Source organism: Manacus vitellinus, unplaced genomic scaffold, assembly GCF_001715985.3.
Source record: "Manacus vitellinus isolate BGI_N305 unplaced genomic scaffold, ASM171598v3 scaffold_123_pilon, whole genome shotgun sequence".
NCBI classification, from domain to species: Eukaryota; Metazoa; Chordata; class Aves; order Passeriformes; family Pipridae; genus Manacus; species Manacus vitellinus.
The window spans coordinates 193,901-212,758 of NW_021938915.1; the positions used below are offsets into that span (position 1 = coordinate 193,901).

General features: G+C 53.0%; 2 protein-coding genes across 2 annotated transcripts; both read right to left on the reverse strand.

Annotated features, from left to right (window-relative positions):
* Window positions 1-330: 330 nt before the first annotated feature.
* On the reverse strand, window positions 331-678 carry LOC108638762 (putative small proline-rich protein 5). The gene has a single exon (XM_018067801.1). It carries the CDS (start codon window positions 676-678, stop codon window positions 331-333), a length of 348 nt encoding a protein of 115 aa, XP_017923290.1.
* A 16,269-nt stretch (window positions 679-16,947) lies between these two features.
* Window positions 16,948-18,177, reverse strand: LOC103761964 (loricrin-like). The gene has a single exon (XM_018067827.3). The coding sequence runs from the start codon at window positions 18,175-18,177 to the stop codon at window positions 16,948-16,950; it is 1,230 nt and encodes a 409-aa protein (XP_017923316.3).
* Between the last annotated feature and the right edge of the window lie 681 nt (window positions 18,178-18,858).

Below are 18,858 nucleotides of genomic sequence, written 5' to 3' on the forward strand. Positions count from 1 at the left end.
CCAGAAAAAAATGTAAAAAAAATCAAGGAAAAAGAGAATAAAGAAATTCAAAGACAACAAGGGTCTCATGAACTGCCAGATTTATTTCCCACACCCAGATGAGTCCGAAACAGAAAATGCACAACAGACAAAGATCCCCAACAGCAATTAAAACCCTGAATAATTAGAAAGGACATTTCCCAAATAATTAGAAAGAATGACACCACAGATGTTAATTAGGGGAACACTTCATCCCAGGGAGGCACATGGCAGGATTTCAGGGAGGAGGAGACGAGCCGTGGTCGGAGTTGAGGGAGGAGCCGGTGGGTCCGGAGTCGGGGTTGGATCCTGTCAATACTTGGGGCAAGCTGGTGGCAGGTTACAGATGTTCTTGGTGTACTGGGGGCAGTAGGGGACCTGGGGGCAGTAGGGGACCTGGGGGCAATATGGGACCTGGGGGCAGTAGGGGATCTGGGGGCAGTAAGGGCCCGGGGGGCAGTAGCGCTGCCCGGGGGGGCAGCAGGACGTCACGAAGCTGCATTTCTGCACCGGCTCCCTCTGGATGGGGTAGTGGCAGGAGGACTCCGAGTCGTGGCAGGAGGAGCGGGACCTGAGGCAGGAGAACCAGGATCTGTGGCTGGAAGAGCGGGATCCGTGGCAGGAGGACTCGTGGTCGTGGCAGGAGCTGCGGGAGCACATCGTTCCGGAGCGCCGGGAGCTGGAGGGAAGAGAGACCCCGTCAGCCTGGCACAGCTGGGACCCACAGGGGCCTCCCGTGCTTTCCTTGGCTCTTGTCCTGTATGTGTTTTGTAAGATCTGGGATGTCGTGGCCCTGCCAGTGACTCTGCCTTGGCTTTTGGGGGATGCTCTGTGATGGTCCAGCTCTGATGGGAATTTCCCAGCCAAGATGCTACTTAAGGTAGAATTTACTTCTCAAATTTACTTCTACACTGATTTGTCTGAGCTCTCTCCCTCTCCATCACCAACCAGTTTGGGAATGAATTCCTTGCTGGCTCCCGAAGACTTTGTGTCTTTGTGGATCTGCTCCTTCAATTACTCCTATTTGTCTATCAACCCATCTATGAGCAAACCACGAGCACCCCCCGTGTAGCCAACATGTTCAGGCACCTGATCCCCGCAGCCAAGGAATTTCTAAGACAAAGGCAAGGTCTAAACACAGAACTAGTCCTCTGTCAACTTCTGCTGCTCAAGAGAAGATAAATCAATATAATCCAACTCACCCTTTGCTGGAGTAAGAGGAAGAGCGCGGAGAGCTGATGCTGAGTGGAGGAGGAACAAGGCATGGCCAACTTTTATATCTTCCCAAGGGTTGTCCAAGAAATTAGGCACCTCTTGGCAATGCTGACACAAACACTCATATTCATATTTATCTTCTGTGTCTGGTTTTGAGCATTTCCGATTCGACGCCGTCAGGAAAAGCCATTATGACTTTTTCCTCAGCACTATAATAGACAACAACGAATTTCCCAATCTGCTTATAAGGGAATTTTGAAGGCTGAGGCACATTTACATATTAAAAATGCACCTAACCCTGGAGTTATTAAGTGATTTGTCGTTGGGCAACCGGGATTGCATCAACGTACAAGTCAGAGGTGTTGACTCCGGGCCCGTGTGCTGCCCCTTGCTCTGCTCGGCACACTCACATTTTGATTGATGGATTTTTTTTCCTGACACAAGGCACTGTAATTAACAGCCCCAGCTCCCGGGGACTCGATTAGAGGGAGGTCCTGTTGACGAGCTCGAACGCACCCGACGCCTCAGCACAGGAGGTGACGCCAAAAGGACCTTCCCCAAATCCAATTTTTGTCATTCCGTTTGTGAATCCACCAACCCTCAGCTGCTTCTCACTCCTGCTGCAACATCACCCTGTTTAATTCCTCCTCCAAGGAAGGAGGGGGGTTCAAAGCCTTTTGTGTGAGGATTTTCCCTCCTGGCAACCTGTTTTCAGACCCAGCTTGCTTTGGGGTCCCGTCTGATTTAAGCAGTTCTGTAATTTTTACTCATTTTTTTACCTTTTATAATGACCCAAGATTTCAGGACAATAAATCAATCAATAAAATAAAATGGGTGATTGTTCCTTTCCTGTGACTTTTATCCAGGAGAGTGCCTCAGGAACAACTCAGGAGTCGGGGAAGGAGTTGATTTTTAGGGTCCCTTCCAACCCAAAGCATTTTATGACTCTCTGATTCTTTTTCCTGATTTTTTCAGGACCGTGATTCAGCAAACCAAAAGTGTTCAAGAAAATATTTCAGAGCCAATATTGTTCAGGAAAATCCAAAACCTTTTGAGAAGTGCTGTGAGTTGTAAATGCTGGAGAAAGGGTTTATTCAGGTTGATAAAAACCTTTTTGGGGAAGGCCCTGGGGTCAGCTCTCCATGAGAGAGGGTGAATTCACAGAATCACGGAATGGTTTGGGTTGGAAGGGACCGTGAGGATCGTCTTGTTCAGCTCTCAGGCTCAGAATTTCAGCTGAGTCTGGTTGTTGAGCTCCCTGAGAAGCTGATGCAGCCGAACAGGCGCCGGCAGGAGGAACTGAGCCTGTTCTGGAAGGGATGGCTCAGCTGGACGTGCTGGAGATAAGGGCAGTCCCAGGCTGCAAAAAGCAGACACACATTTAGCATTCAGTTTTAAGTGCCTGCAACTGTCACTGGAGACAGCAGTTTGGAGCCCAGTGAAAGAAGGAGGGTTGGGAAAAAACCACTAAGTGCTCATTTGCACTTTTCAGACACCTCGAAGTGTTTGTGATTCTGAGTCAGGGTGAGAAGTGGAGTGTGAGGTGCTGCTGAGGGAGGGGCTGAGTGAGGCAGTTCTACACTAATTAGAATCATGGAATGGTTTGGGTTGGACGGACCTTACAAATCACCCCCTTCCACCCCCTGCCAGGGGCAGGGCCACCTTCTGCTATCCCAGGTTGCTCCAACCTGGCCTTGGACACTTCCAGGGATGGGGCAGCCACAGCTTCTCTGGGCAACCTGTGCCAGGGCCTCACCTCCCTCCCAGGGAAGAATTCCTTATATATAAATATATATGTATATAATATAAATATAATATATAAATATATAAATATATAAATATATATAAATATATATTCTGTATATAAATATATATAAATAAATAGGGTGCAGGTGAGCTCCTTGCACATTCACCTGCTCCAGAAATGTCTCTGCAATCACTGGCTTTTATTATTTTGAATCGGGGCATTTTGTGCTAAGTTTTAAGAAAAGAAAGCGAAGGGGTGACTCAGAAGTCAGAGGTGACGATGATTCTCAGGTAAAGAGGTTAAAGAACAAACAAATATATCTAAAATATAAATAAATACATAAACGTAAATAAACAGATCATAAACTCTTTCTGTTTCTGGAAATCAAATTTTATTGTCTCATCTGTGTGTCTTTGGGGGGGTTGACACATCCGTGTGTCAGGCACCAGGAATCATTCCCGGCTCCATGGAAAACCACCTCAGCTGGGTCTTTTGTGCCGAGTAAATGAAACCAAACTGGACTCATGTTTTGGAGGAGATTCCAATCACAGACGAGGAATTCGAGGATCAAATCAAAGACGGGAAAAGAGAAGCATCAATTCAATATTTCAGGCACTGAGGGCACCCGAGGCGGGAGGGAGCCGGTGGGTCCAGGCTGGATCCTCCTGTTAATATTTGGGGTACGTTGGTGGCATCTTGCAGATGTTCTTGGTGTACTGGGGGCAGTAGGGGGCCGGGGGGCAATAACGCTGCAGGGGGGGTAACAGGGCTGCACGGGGGCAGTAATTCCTGACGGGCAGCAGGGGGTCAACGTTAGCTGAAACTTCTGCACCGGCTGCCTCTTGGAGGGTGTAGTGGCAGGAGGGCCCGAGTCGTGGCAGGACGAGCGGGACTCGTGAGGAGGTTTCGTGGCTGTGGCAGGACCCCCGGGAGCACATTTTTCCTGGAGGATCAGCAGAGCTGGAGGGGGGAGAGAGAGAGAGAAATGATCACGTGGTCACAGATGGATGTGATTACACCGACATCCTGCAGTTTGCTCTGGGATCCCCTGTTTTCTTCCTGATTTCTAGTTCTTCAGGGGTAAGGAAGTGGTGTCAGGGTTGATTGGGAGATGCTTTATAGCCCACCCCCTAAACTTTTTTGGATTCAAGTTGCCTTTTAGAGAAAAATTGGTCAAAACCTTTGCTGCCCATGAGCAACTCCAGACCCTCCAGTGCCTTCTACTTGAAAACCTGAAGTCCCTTGTCCACAAAATCCTCTCTCTGTTCTCTCTCTCTACTTCCCACAAAATCCTCTGGGCTTTCCCCTCTGTGTTTTCCACCCTTTTTGTTGGTTTGGTTTGACTTGAGCCTCTGCCCAAAGCCTTTATTGTCATTTGCTTTAACAAAACAGCTCCTGTGGGCGACAAGAACTTGGTCTCCAGCACAACCAAGGTCCAGAGGTGAGGAGTGAGTGTCCTCCTCCAACTCTACCAAAACTTGCAGGAAAACAGACAATTTCGTAAAGAAACTCCAGAGGAAGAGAAAAACTGGACTTACCCTCTCAGCAATGGGGATGGAAGAGTGTTGGAGCAGAGCAGTGAGTGAAGGGAGCTGGGCTGAGGAACCTTTTATATGTTCCCAAAGGGTTATCTGGGACATGAGACACCTCTAATTACACATCCCAGCCCATTTCTATCCGCTGTGTTCAGCTTCCCGTATTTTCCCTTTGATGCTCTGTGCTTTTGGGATGGTAATTGTCCCATAAGTTATTAATAGCACCTTAATTCCTTCACCTCCCTGTGAAGGAGATTGGAAGGTATTTCACGGGAAGTGACACTGGCACCAAAACCGATGGATCTGCTCACGGACAACGTGGATCGAGCCCAGGAGATGTTTGTGACCCAGAAGAACCAAGTCCTCAGTGTCACATGGACCAAGAGCTCAACGTGATCAACCTCCATGTGAAGGAAAAATGACTGTTGCTGTTAATCCCTGTGGATTATGGTTAGGGCAGGAATCCTGCAGCTGAGTTGCCCAATGGGACCGGATACGAGGGATTTGCATTAGCCCAAATAAGTTCTTCATGGGTAATTCCAACCCTATCAAGGATTTCTCCTCTTCTTCTTCTTCTCTGACCCTGGCTGGGCACCAGGTGCCCCCCAAAGTCCTGCCAGCAAACCCCCTCCAGTGTTGGCTCCTCTTTCCATGGCTGTAGATCCCCCTCCACCAAAACCTTGTCATCCAGACCCAACACGTGGCTTTAGATCCTGTTTTAGCAGCACTGAGTGCCACGTCCAGTCATTCCTGCAACATCTCCAGGGTGTCCTAAGTCCTGCTCCTGCTCCCAGAAATGATTTGGTGATTTTCCTGTTCCTATTTTCCTCTGCCCTTATCCAATTTACTCCTGATTTCCCTCCCCCAGATTTTAAATCAAACCCGTCTTTAGTTCTTCCTGGGAATCTTCAGCAGCTGAGCTGTGAGAAGGGGGACCTGGGGGGGTCACAGGAACACTGAGGGTGATATTTTGGACTATTGGCTGGGACAAAGTGCTGGTGTTGCTGTCCTGTTTTCAGTCCTCAGCCGTGGCCTCTCTGCAGCTCTTGTGGAACGGGGATGCTCAGACAGGGACGGAGCTCAAGCAAAAATAAACAAAGCAGTGGGAGAAGCTCCCGAGCCCGGATTTTCCCGTGAAACACGGATGAACTTGGGGCTTCTATGCCCAGGAACAAGTCATGCCCATCTCACCCAGCAATTACATCTTCTTGTCCCATAAAAGGCAGGAATGTGTCAACACTGGGATGACATCGTGGATTAGACGTCAGGCACGAGGGATTTGGGGTGATGCTCTCCTGACTCACAGGGATCCCTCCAACTGCTCTTCTCCCAGCTGAGCTCAGTGTCACAGGGCACACGGTGACCCCCCAAATCCTGCTCTGCAAAGCTGCTTTTGGGCTGCACTTGGGCCCAGAGAAGCTGTGGCTGCCCCATCCCTGGGAGTGTCCAAGGTTGGAGCAACCTGGGAGAGTGAGAGGTGTCCCTGCCATGGGACACTTGGCTCTGCCTAAAACCAACCTGTGTGTTTGTTGTAAACTGTGCAAGAGAGAGACTTTCTGTGGAACATTTCCCTGCAGAGAGACCCTCCATGGAATATTTCTCAGCATCTTTGCTGCCCTGGCCTTTGTGGCAGGGGGAGGTGGGGACAATTCCCTGCTGGATTTTTGCAATCTGCTGCCCCTGCTCCACTTCTCAGATGGGCAGAGATAACAAAACCCCAGCTGGGCAGAGATTTGCTGTCTCTGCTGCTCGGGCCCTTCCCAAGTCTGTCCTCAGAGGAATGACACAACCTGCAGTGCCTCAGCTCTGCCAAGGGCGTGGGTGAAAACCTGGACTGCTGAGAGAGGCTCGAGGTTGGAGATTTTATCTCCCCTTCCCTCAAACGCTTTCAGTCAGACTCCAACCCAGCCTGGAGCCTCTGGTCTGGCTTGGGTTCAGCCTCCAGTTTGGCACAGGCTGGGGTTGGCACAGGCTGGGTTTGGCACTGCCCAGGGGGTGCCCGGTGAGGGGGGCACAGGGACCATCCCTGGCACCACAAACCACCCTTGTGCCTGGTCAGAGCCCACGTTTCTGACCCCAATGTCCCTCCCCTGCTCCTGCAGTCACGGGCCCGGCACACGGGGATGAGGCTCCTCGTTATTTTAATTAAGAGTAATAATAAAACAAGTGCTAATAACAAGTTTCTCACTCCTTTCAAAGGATCAGTGTAAATCCTTTGCTAATTAAATATCTGGCGCATTACACACAATGCTGCTCTCGTCCCACAGAGCCAGGAATTCCTGAAGGGATGTGCCTGGGGGATTCTGGGAGAGACCCTGGGGCTGGATCAAATGTGATGGGAAATAAAACATGATTTTTGTGGCCATCTCTCCATCTGATGTTCCTTTCCTTTTCCTACATCTGCAAGGGGAGCTCAGAAATTTTATGGTTTCTGCTGAGAAAAGTCAGCTTAAAACTTGGTAAGGACTGGAAATATTTTTTCTTACTTCAGGAAATACATTGGGGAAATGGAGCTGGGGAAGGGGCTGGAGCAGCAGGAGAAGGGTCTGGAGAACTCCTGAGGGAGTTGGGGGGGGCTCAGCCTGGAGAAAAGGAGGCTCAGGGGGGACCTTCTGGCTCTGGAATTCCCTGACAGGAGGGGGGAGCCGGGAAGGGGTCGGGCTCTGCTCCCAGGGAACAAGGGACAGGAGGAGGGGAAACGGCCTCAGGCTGTGCCAGGGGAGGGTCAGGTTGGCCATGAGGAGGAATTTCCCCCTGGAAAGGGTGTTCAGGCCTTGGCAGGGGCTGCCCAGGGAGGTGGGGAGTGCCCAGCCCTGGAGGTGCCCAGGGCAGGACTGGCTGTGGCACTGAGTGCTCTGGGCTGGGGCCAAGGTGGGGATGGGGCACAGGGGGATCCATGGGCTGGGAGGTCTTTTCCAACCTCAGGGATTCTGGGATTCTGGGATCCCATTTAGGCAATGTGGACTCTTGATGGGATTTTCAAAGAAGGGAGAGTCACCTCACACAGAAGATCTGTCCAACCCCACATTCACCATTTAGAAAGGCCAGAAGGAATATTAAGTATGACACAGTCCTTCCTCTGCTTATATCCTCTGGTTTATGGTGACGAGGGATTCCAGACTTCCTCGATGGAGTTTGCTTTGGACAAAGCTTCCAAAGGTGCCTGGGAGGGTTTGAGGCGCAGAGCCAAGGGCTGTGATTAATGGGAGATGCTGATCTGCACCTTCAGTCCCAGACAGCTTTGGAAATCCAGCACCTGGATTTGTCTGGCTGATGCCCAAGGTGTGGGGACCTGGGAGCTGAGCCACCGTGGCCATTGCAGAGCAGGAGGAGGGGCAGGAAAATGTGAGAAGCAGCTCCTGTTAATCAGTTTGTTCTGAGTTGGAAGGGACCCACAAGGATCGAGTCCAACTCTTAAATGAGGGGACAATCAAAGTGGGCCTGGGCATGATGCCAAAGATAAGGAAAACCAGCGGAAGAACACCAGGACGCCAGCACATTTTCTGAGCTTTAGGTTTTAATATCACACCGTTGCTACCGGAGACAGAAGCGGGAAACCGGGAGGTTTGCGAGGAGGCAAATCACATTTCTGCCACTGTAATGCCACTTTGGGTTCTCGGGAGAGCAGGAGGGAAGGGGCAGGGGCTGCGCCTCGCAGGGGCAGCCCCGGGGTGTGCGCGGAGCGTCCTCTCCTCGTCCTCTCTCACTTCTGCTGCTGCTGCGGCGGCCACTGCGGCGGCTGCTTGATCTGCTGCTGCTGCTGGCAGGGCACGGGGGCCACGGGCAGCGGCACGGGGGCCACGGGCACCTGCCCGGCCCCGGGGGCCACGGGGCACTGCGGGGCGAGCACCACCACGGGCGTGGGGTCCTGCGCGGCGCTCCCCTCGTGGCACACGAGCCCCTCGGAGCCGTGGCAGGACCTCTCGCCGTCGTGGCAGAGAGGCCCCGCCGTGGCAGAAGCTCTCCGAGCTGTGGCAGCCTCTGTTCTCACGGGAGCACATTTTTGGGGTTGGCGGGGCAAACCTGGGGAAGGAGAGAGGTTTGTCGTTAGAGGCAGGAAGTGCTTTCCCTGCTCCGATCTGGGGTCAGCTTTCCTCGCTGTGCTCATGAGCCTTTCTGCCCGTCCCGTTTCCCCAAGCTGGGGCTTCATTCCAGTGCTGGATCAACCAGGACCATCTGAACACCCTCCTGAGCCCCCACAGCAGCCCTGAACCCCATTGCTGCTGGGCTCCATGAGCTGATTCCCTGCTCTCCCTCGAGCTCATTCCCTGCTCTCCTTTGCTGCACCCTGGGATGGTCTCAGGGCTGTGTAACCGAGGAGCAGAAGCTCTGTGGGATTCCAGGGTATCCTGCCCCAGCAAGAGGCATCTTGGCGAAGATCCCAAGAATTTGTAGCCTGGAGGAGCCCTGGCACAGCTGGGAATTTACAGCCAGGACTGGTAGAGGAGCATCAGCAAAATGCCCTTCCAAAGCCAGGTGCCCAAAATGAAGACCCTCCTGTGCCTTCCTCCCTCCCTGTGCCCTCTGCTCCCTCTGTCCCCTGGGGGTCCAGGGCCAATTTCCTGAGGAGAACCCTCTGTGCACATCTCAACCCCTTCCTCAGGACTTCTGGGATTTCAAGGAGGCAAAAGGCATCCAGGATGTGGCTGAGCTGAAAGCTGCTCATGCTGCTCCTTCCTCTCCCAGTTTAAATCCACTTTTTCTGTTCTTCCTAAATTTCTTCAAGGACAGCTTAATACGTTCAGCTTAAGGAGCTTAGTAAAGAGGTCAGGTTTATAAATGCAATTAAAATTCCCAGCTTAAACCCAAGGTCTTATGAAAGATCTGTTTCCCATTCATTCCCAAATCCCATTATTTACTTTTCTTCATTTCCAGTTTGTCCTTTGGAAACTAGAAAGTGCTGGAATAATCCCAATATATTTACAGGTGATAAGAACAATAAATTTGGCTTCTCAGCGTAGGAAGTCCTGATTTTTGAGAGCACAAAACAGCCCCAGCCACAGAGCCAAGATTTGGTTCTCAATACCCCCAGCAAATACCCCCAGATGCATCTCCCTAAGAGCAAAGCCCAGCTCAGCGCAGCCAATTTTAATCAGAATTAAAAGTTAGTGGTTGAGCAGCAACTTACCTCAGCTGTAAAGGCTCTGGAGAGGGAGTGGAGCTGAGTGAATGAGCTGCTCTCCCATCCAAGGACTTTTATACAGTTCCCAAATCTCTTCCTGAAAATGCAATCACCCCCTGGGGAAAGATGACCGAGGTATTTACAAAACAGCCACACCCCTAATTACCCACCACCTTCAAAAGCTTATTCAACCCGATTTCGGTGATTGACTTGTCATCCCCTGGATTGTCTTCCTCCTTACACACCTTTAATTGCCACCCTGGCCCCTGCCGGTCGTAATGCCCAGCAGTGAAAACCCTGTGGGTGGGTCGACTGTCTCACCGTCAGGACAGGATGAGTTTTCTGTTGCAAAACGGATGGCAAAGGTGGTGCAGTTCTGGGTTCCATCTCCTCCCGAAACCTCTCACCTGCAGTCTGGCAGGAAGGAGAGGCCACGGGGCCCAGTCCTCTCTGACTGGTTTTGGTGGGACTGGGCTCTCGGGCAGTGGAGGAGAAGGACACCACTTTTGTGTCCTCACCATAAAAAATGGCCAGTTCTTAGAAAGCCCTCATTGCACCTCCCCCAAAAACACCTTTAAGGTTGTCTTCATCCCACAAGACACCTGCAGGCACCAGAAACTCATCAGCTGAGGGTCCCTCTCCATCTCCTTTCTCTGACAGGGTCATTTCTCAGGGCAATAAAAGCAGGATAAGGAGCCTGTGGTTCTGAGAGCTGTGACAGGGCAGTGACCTGGCAAGGCCAGGCAGCTCAGACCACTTTGGGAAGTCTTGGCTTAGACCTGGGAGCACCCCAAAAACGTAACGTGGCTTCCTCAGCACGAGGGGGGAAACTCAAAATGAGGAAGAACAGGAGAAGAATTTCACATGAGGTTGAAGTTCTTTCCATGGAGCCCTGGAACAGCTGCCCAGGGAAGCTGTGGATTGTCCCTCTCTGGAGACATTTCAAACCCACCTGGACGTGTCCCTGTGTCACCTGCTCTGGGTGACCCTGCCTTGGCAGGGGGGTTGGACTGGGTGGTCTCCAGAGGTCCCTTCCATCCCCAAAATCCCACGATTCTGTGATTCTCTACCTGTGTTCATCCACTTCACACCTACTTTGTGGCCATTTCCCTCTTTCTGGCACAGTCACCATGCCAGCTTCCATCGCTGGCATTTTTCCTGGCCAGCCCCAAGAAGCCCCAAAGTGGAATTTCTCTCTGCAAATCTCTGTTTCTGTCCCATTTTAATCTTTTCATGTAGCTGTGATGGGAAAGAGGTGCCCACAGCAGCCTCTTGTGCAAACCTTGCACCCGTGAGCAAGCTGTGAGTAAAACGCCGGCTCAGAGCCCACGTAGCTCCCCACACGTCCCCAGCTCACCCGGCTCTGCCCTGGGGCAGGAAGGGGGCAGCTGGGGGCAGAGCAGCTCCTGCAACCCCGGGGCACCGGCCCTGGCACTGGTGAGATCCTCTGTGCAACCAGGGCTTGGCGCCGGCGCCGGTTCCTCCTCTGCCCTCCCGTCACCACCGTGACCGTGGAATTTGGGCAGGGATCACGTGTTCTCACCCCCTCTGCACCAGAGCTCCCTCCTGGGAACCACGGGGCTTTGTTGGGCAGAGGTGGCTGAAGCCCAGGGGCGGCTCCCACTCAAACAATCCCCGGAGTTTCTGTCCAGAGGCGCCAGTTGGAGACTTTCATGCAGTGTTTACCCCTCAGCTCCACGAGAGGGGCCACGGCTCCGGCGAGCACGGACACGCTCGGGGATGAGAGTCCCTCCTTATCAGGGCTCGTCGGGACAGGGAGGACTCGTTCCTTCCCTGTTGCACAACCAGTGGGGAGGGAACCTGGCTGTGCTAACACATCAAACCCACCCTGTGCCTCCTCCCAGCCCCACGTCGGAGGGGAGCTCTGGAAAAGGCTGGTGGGATGCAGCTCCAGCTCCTCCTGCTCAAGCCCTGGGTGTAAGACCATCTGGGTCTATTAAACTATTATATCACCTAAACTTGTGGAGTGCTCTTGGCAGAAGCCTCCAAAAACCGGCCAGGAGAGACAGGGAATAAGAAATGGACTTTTAAAGTGTTTTCTATTTCCTTTGGTTTTGGAGGGATTGAAATTTTGGGTGGTTTTTGGTCAGTCAGTTGAATAGACACAAAGATTTGAACCCCCCAGACTTGGTTTTCTGGAAGTCTCCTGGAATTTTTTTGAGCTTTCAGATTTTTTTTTTCTACTTTTGATGCTCTCAGATGAATTAGGGGAAATCACAGAAGTCAGTAACGAAGTGGCAGATTTTAGAAATTTAAGTAGATTCAAATAAATGATAAAGCTGCCTAATTTTAGAATGGAATTTAATGTGGCTGGGGTGAAAATCTTGTGTAATGTTCCCTGCACAATGGTCTTAGAGCATTTTACAGTGTGACGGATCCCCGTTGTGGTACCAAACATGGGTTTAGAGCTGAGAGGATTTGGGCCTTTGGTGTTTTCCAAACATCAGGACAAAGTTTTCTGGACTTCTACTGAGCTGAAAGGGCCAAAATCCCCACAGGTGGGTGAAAGCAGAATGGTAAAAAATAACCAGTGTGATTTCACGTCTCACTTTTAAATGGGCACAGAACTGTGGGTGGTTTTTTTCCTCTGTAACAACTATTTGGGTGAGTCAAACAACCGCAGTCCTGGCAGATGAAACGTTTGGCAAACGCTGGATGTTCAACCTCCCCCGCGCTGCCCCGGCACGGAGGAACCATCTCTTCCTAACCTGTGCCTAATTTAGGGCCTGATCCCATCCAGAGATGTCGTGAAGGAGGTTGTGGAGCAGAAGCCAACGAGCTTGTTTGAGTTGCCTCACACGAGGGTTGACGTGCTCGGGTTGCACCATCCCTGCAACTCCCTGGGACAGGAGCCCGGCGTGGAATTGTTCCCAGGTAAACAACCTTTCACTCCCCAGGTCACGCTGTAAATAATAATCAGGCGGAAAACCCCCGGGAGTTTTGCATATCTCCTTCATTTAGCTCGTGGGGTGTCCCTGGGGAGGGGGTCTGGGCAGGGAACAGCTTTTCCATGGGGAGGGAACAGCTCTGACTTCAGCAAGAGGCAAATTAAGAACAGAATTCCAGAATCCCACAATAGTTGGGGCTGGAAGGGGCCTGTGGAGATCACCCAGCCCAAGGCAGGGTCACCCAGAGCAGGTGACACAGGGGCACGTCCAGGTGGGTCTGGGATGTCTCCAGAGAGGGAGATTCCAAGCCTTTCCTGGGCACCTGTCCCACCCTCCATGGAAAGAAGCTCTTCCCCATGCTGAGGTGGAACTTCCTGAGGTTTAGTTTATGGATATCACTCCTTGTCCTGTCTCTGGCACCACTGAAAAGTCTGGCACCGTCCTCTTGCCATCTGAGCCTTCTCTTGCTGTTGAAAACACTGTATTTTAGTTCTATTAAAACTGATGTTACATTTCAGTGTGGCTCTAAAATATACATAAAAAATGTTGGCAGAAAAACTTTGTCCTGTGGAGATTCCTCAAGGATCCATTTGTGTTTTGGGTGAAGGAGCCAGAAATGAAAGAAATCATTCAAATATTAAAACTACGCCCAGGCTACGGAGTTTTATTTTCCAGCCCGTGATCCAAAGGGACACGGAGAGAGGAATCTTTTCCTGTCACCAATCCCAAACCACTTCTCCCAGCAGTGCCCTCACCGGCTCAGCCCCGTGTGAGGGACATGAGGAACACGTGTCATCATGGAAAAGCCACCCTGTGGCCCAGCCAGGGGCACTTCTGCCGGGTCAGTCACTTCTTCTGCCTGGGGGGCCAGTGGCTTTTCTGTTTGCACTGCTGGCTCTTGGTGCTGGGAACGACCACGGGGCACTTCTGCTGCACCACCTGGGAGCACCCACCCCCCTGGGGGCTGAGCTCTGGGCCTGAGACCCCCCCGGGGGCGTAGCCAGACCCTCCACTGTAGTACCCCGGTCCCCCAGTGACCCCCCCTGCCAAGGCATCGCTGGGGGGTGCAGGGAATCCGTATCCGGACCCTCCTCCCAAATCCCCTGGGTGGAGGATGGACCCCCCCTCGCCCCCCAGTCCCATCCCTCCTCGCACCTGGGATAAACGGGGACTGTCCCCGTGAACCGCAGCGGACGTGCCCGCAGTCCCACGGTGTACACAGAGCTCCCCGACACGTGTAGCGCGCCGAACGCTGTAAGGGGGGACGCTGCGGGGGGCAGTAGGAGGGTCGTGTGGGTGTAGGAGGGCCGTGGCAGTAGGAAGGTCTCGGGTGTAGGTGATGAGCCTCCCTACACGGAAGAAGGCGGCGCGTTCCGAGGGGGTCGGGCAGAGCTCGGAGCAGAACCCTCCCGTGGTGAGGGAGATGTCCGTGGAGTAGCCCCGTGCCTGTGGGGCACAATTTGGCTCGGAGGCACCGTAAAGCTGCGAGAGGAAAGAAAAAAACACCCAAATTGCCCAGTTTCTTCATTTCGCCCTTGGCAAGGTGGGGGGGGGTTAAGGGGGTGGGGAGGGTTCAAGGGGGTGGGGAGGGTTCAGGGGGTGGGGAGGGTTCAGGTGGTGGGGCAAGAAAAGCTTTGTCGGGGCCTGGGGCAACTCCAGCCTTCAAAGCAGGGCACTGCCGAGCTCTTGGAGAGCATGGAATGGTTTGGGTTGGAAGGGACCTTAAAGATCATCCCCTTCCAACCCCCTGCCACGGGCAGGGACACCTTCCCTAGATCAGGTTGCTCCAAGCCCCTGTTTTTCAAATCCAAGGGTATCTGGACTCTTCCTGGGATAGTTTTCCTCCTTTTTATCTCCAGGGTGTATTTCCAGAGAACCAAAATCTGAGGGACATTCTTTTACCATCTAAGAACTGCCCTGGCTTTCCCCACTCACCTTCATGTCTGCAGCTGCAGAGCTGCAAAACCAGCCAGGATTATCCTTGTTTCTGTTTTTAGCCTGGTGCAAGAGCAGTGGATCAAAGTTTCCACTCCCCAGGACATTTCTGGCTCTGTTATTGCACCCCAAAGGTCTTTTATGGAAGGTAATTGGCCCAGACATAGAGGTTTGTGGCCATTCTGAAGCAGAGCTTGTTATTAAATAATATCAAAAATGGGTCCCAGGCTTTGCAAGCACTTTCAGACCCACAGAGGTTGTGCAGTCACCACGTGCTGGTCCCACCACAGACTAATCTGGGTTTTGCCCTCTGGCTTCCAGTCTGGTGACTGGATTTCACCTTTCTCCCTAAGGATTTGATCCATCCAGAAGAAACTGTCCAGATCCCAAGGACTTTGCTCAGGCAAGCACAGGTCAAGGTCCCAAAGGAAGGTGCCTCTCATGAATATGAATTAATAAAGTCTCAGGAAAAAATCAGACTTACCTTCTTGAGCCATAGGAAACACATTTAGAAGGTAAAAGTCGACTGAATGAGGAGCTTTAACAGCCTCAGGAACATTTATATGGTGTTTAACATATATGGGAAGTGAGACACCCTCGGGAATGATAAGGATTATTTACCTATCAAACTGGGATTTCAGTGTTTGACTCATGGCGACGATCCATATCTCCCTTCACCCAGTAATTGTTACTCCTGCCTAATGAGCCCGTTCCTGAGCTCCTGCCCTGGGCTGTGGAGGAACATTCCGGCCCCCAGAGAGGTGGGGGAGACCCGGGGAAGGTGGGTGGGAATGTGGGTGTAGGGGAATGCAGAGGATTAGGGAGCGTGGGGCAGAGGAGCAGCTGGTGGCACTTTGATCCCTCCAGCAGCTCCCCGGGGGCTCCAGGGGGAGCTTTTCTGAAGGAAAAACATTTGCATCCAAACCAGAAGGTCACCAAAAGGGACTGATTCCCCAGTTGGGAATTTTGCAAGGGTGCCAGAGATGCTCTGGGAGGTTCATGAGAGAACTGTGGAGGTGAGAGTGTCCTAATGCTTAAACCCAGAGTGGCTGGTGTTTTAAGGCAGGATCATGCCTCCAAAATGCCTGCCTTCCTCCTTTCTCCTATCCTCCTTCTGGCTTGGAAAGGGGACTCGGGGTGGTCTGGAGGGTTCCAGATCCAGGCTGCATCCCCAGCCTGCTCCAGCCTGGCTCTGCAGAGCAGCTCGTGCAGTTTGGGCCAGGCCTGCTCAGCTCCAAGGGATTTTGTTGTGGTGACAAGAAGTCCCAGCTCTGGCCAAAGGCCAAGTCTGCGGGGCAGAAAGCCTTGCCCTGGGTGGTGGTGCTGCCACAGCAGGTTGTAAAAGCCTGGGCAGGGAGGGATTTGAGGCCTGGAGGCATCTTTTGGAGTGTGTGGAGCTGCCTGAGGGACTTGCTGCTGGTTTTATTTCCTTTACAGCCCAGGGCTGATTTGGCTCCCTCAGTGTGTGGGGCTTCCCTCTGGGAACAGATCATGGAATCCCAGAATCCCTGAGGTTGGAAAAGCCCTCCAGGATCATCCAGTCCCCCCTGTGCCCCATCCCCACCTTGGCCCCAGCCCAGAGCACTCAGTGCCACAGCCAGTCCTGCCCTGGGCACCTCCAGGGCTGGGCACCCCCCCTGGGCAGCCCCTGCCAAAGCCTCACCACCCTTTCCAGGGGGAAATTCCTCCTCATGGCCAACCTGACCCTCCCCTGGCACAGCCTGAGGCCGTGTCCTCAGCTGCCCTGAGGTTTGCAAAGCTGAAGGAAGGGGAAGGTGGCAGGGACGTGATGTTGTTGTTCACTTTGGGCATCCACAGCTGCTCTTGGGCCATCCCCAGTTCCAGCTCCTCTGAACTGAGCCTGGTGGGCCTGGTCAGGTCTCCCATCAGCTCCACAGACACAGCCATTGGGTGCTGGTGCCTCAGAGGACGTGGGACCAGGAGCTGGGGTGGCTGCACCATGACCAGGCACCAAAGGGGAGTTGGGTGCTGTGGTTATTTGGCATTTTGGGCTCTGCTGTTCCTCTACCAGGTAGAAAATGAAGGTCCAAACACTCTGGGGCAATAAACTGGGTGACTTTAGAGCTTCACCTACAGCAAACCACCATCATCTCCTTTATAAGGAGGAGTGAAGCACCTCATCAGATGGATTTCCACCTTCCAAGACCAGGAGATGCTTGTTGGTAACACAAGAAATAAACAAACTTCCCAAAAAAGGCAGTTTTGAGCTATTATAATATTTATTAGATATAAAAAGGGCCTTTGGAAAAGCAGCACAACATTATCAAAGGCCTCCCAACACCAGCAGCAGGGCACGGGGTAAGTCCTGGCGTTCTCAGCACAGGGATGCAGCATCCAGGGAAGAGGAGAGGACACAAGGGAAGGAGCAGGCAATCAGAGCCAGGTCTGGAGGTGCCCCAGCAGAGGCTCAGCTGGTCCTGCTGGACCTGGAGCTGCCCCAGGCTGTCACTTCTGGCCGGAGGGGAAGCAGCAGCTCTGCTTGGACTGGTGGGACACGATGCTGGGGATGGCGATGGGGCACTTCTGCTGGGAGGACTGGGAGGACCCTCCAGAGCTGATGATGATGGTCTGGCCCGAGGAGCCGCCCCCGGATCCTCCCCCGCAGCATCCAGAGGATCCTCCACCTCCCACGATGATCTTCCCTCCTGAAGAACCCCCACCACATCCTCCTCCTATGCCATAGCTGGATCCTCCACCACAGTATCCAGAGGAACCTCCACTGCCTCCTCCCACAATGATGGTCTTTGATCCTGAAGATCCACCACCGTACCCTCCTCCCACTCCATAGCTGGACCCTCCACCACAGTATCCAGAGGAACCTCCACCACCTCCACCTACAATGATGCTCTTTGATCCTGAAGATCCACCACCATAACCACCACCATATCCTCCTCCTATCCCATATCCTGAGGAACCTCCACTGCAACATCCAGAGGAACCTCCACCACTGCTTCCCCCTCCAATTATGACCTTTGTTCCTGAGGAACCACCTCTGTATCCTCCTCCTATGCCATATCCTGAGGATCCCCCACTGCAGCATCCAGAGGAACCCCCACTGATTCCACCTCCAATGATGCTTTTTGATCCTGAATATCCACCACCGTACCCTCCTCCAATGCCATAGCCACCACTGCATCCTCCACTGCCTCCACCTACAGTGATGGTCTTTGACCCTGAAGAGCCATAACCACCATAACCACCACCATATCCTCCTCCCAGCCCATAGCTGGATCCTCCACTGCAGCATCCAGAGGAACCTCCACTACTACCTCCACCCACAATGATGCTCTTTGATCCTGAAGAGCCACCACCGTACCCTCCTCCTATCCCATAGCCTGAACATCCTCCACTGGAACCTCCACCTCCAATGATGACCTTGCCTCCTGAAGATCCACCACCATATCCTCCCCCTATCCCGCAGCCACTGCTGGATCCTCCACTGCAGCATCCAGAGGATCCTCCACTGCTTCCTCCTGCAATGATGACCTTGCCTCCTGAGGACCCACCACCGTACCCCCCTCCCAGGCCATAGCCAGAGGAGCTCCCGCAGCAGGAGGAGCCCTGGGACTGGTAGCTGGAGGAGCCACCCCCGTGGCACGAGGAGCCCCCGCTGTGGCACCCACTGGACTGGGAGGACATCCCGTGGCAGCCTCCGGAGCTTTGTCTGGAGCACATCTCGGAGCTGGGAACCTGCAAGGAACAGCGTGGTCAGAAAGGAGAACCTTGGAGGGGCAGCTGAGCCTTCACAGCAGACAAAAAAATGGAAGAGGACCCAGGAAATGCCCCTTTTGCCCCATTCCTGGAGCTTTAACCTCCCTCACCCTTGTGAGCTCCCTGGGAGTGCCCTGCAGGGCACAGCAGTTACAGGAACACTCTGTGTGCAGGGAGACCATGAGCACACGTGCACACATGCTCTGACATGCTCCGAGCTGGCAACCTGAAACATTTCATCCCGCTGGATGCCCAAAACTCCCAGCAGCTGAAAATTCAGCCCCCAGAGCATCGGCTGCAACTCCCCCCTCTAAGGAAGGCAGTTCTGTTGGCACATCAGGTGGGTTTCTGGAGCCACCACAGTTCCCTCGTTCAAAGAACCCTCAAAGACCAGCTGGTGGAGGGATCTCCCTGCATTGGGGTTCCAGAATTTTCCGTATCAACGGCCTTACCTTCAGCGGATCTGGGAACCGTGTGATGCTCGGCGGCGGGTGAGTGAGGAGCCCTGGGATGGGTGAGCTTTTATATCATGTACATCGCGCTCCCGAGGGAAGTGAGACACCCTAAGGAATGCTGAGAGGTTTATTGACAGAGAGCTTGGCTCTGGCTGCCTCCTTTGACTCACTTGCAGCACAGGGGTGATGG

What these genes read in the sequence shown, in the direction of transcription:
- LOC108638762 (XM_018067801.1), bottom strand. Translation starts at nt 678, where the DNA reads ATGTGCTCCCGCAGCTCCTGCCACGACCACGAGTCCTCCTGCCACGGA.
- LOC103761964 (XM_018067827.3), bottom strand. Translation starts at nt 18,177, where the DNA reads ATGTGCTCCAGACAAAGCTCCGGAGGCTGCCACGGGATGTCCTCCCAG.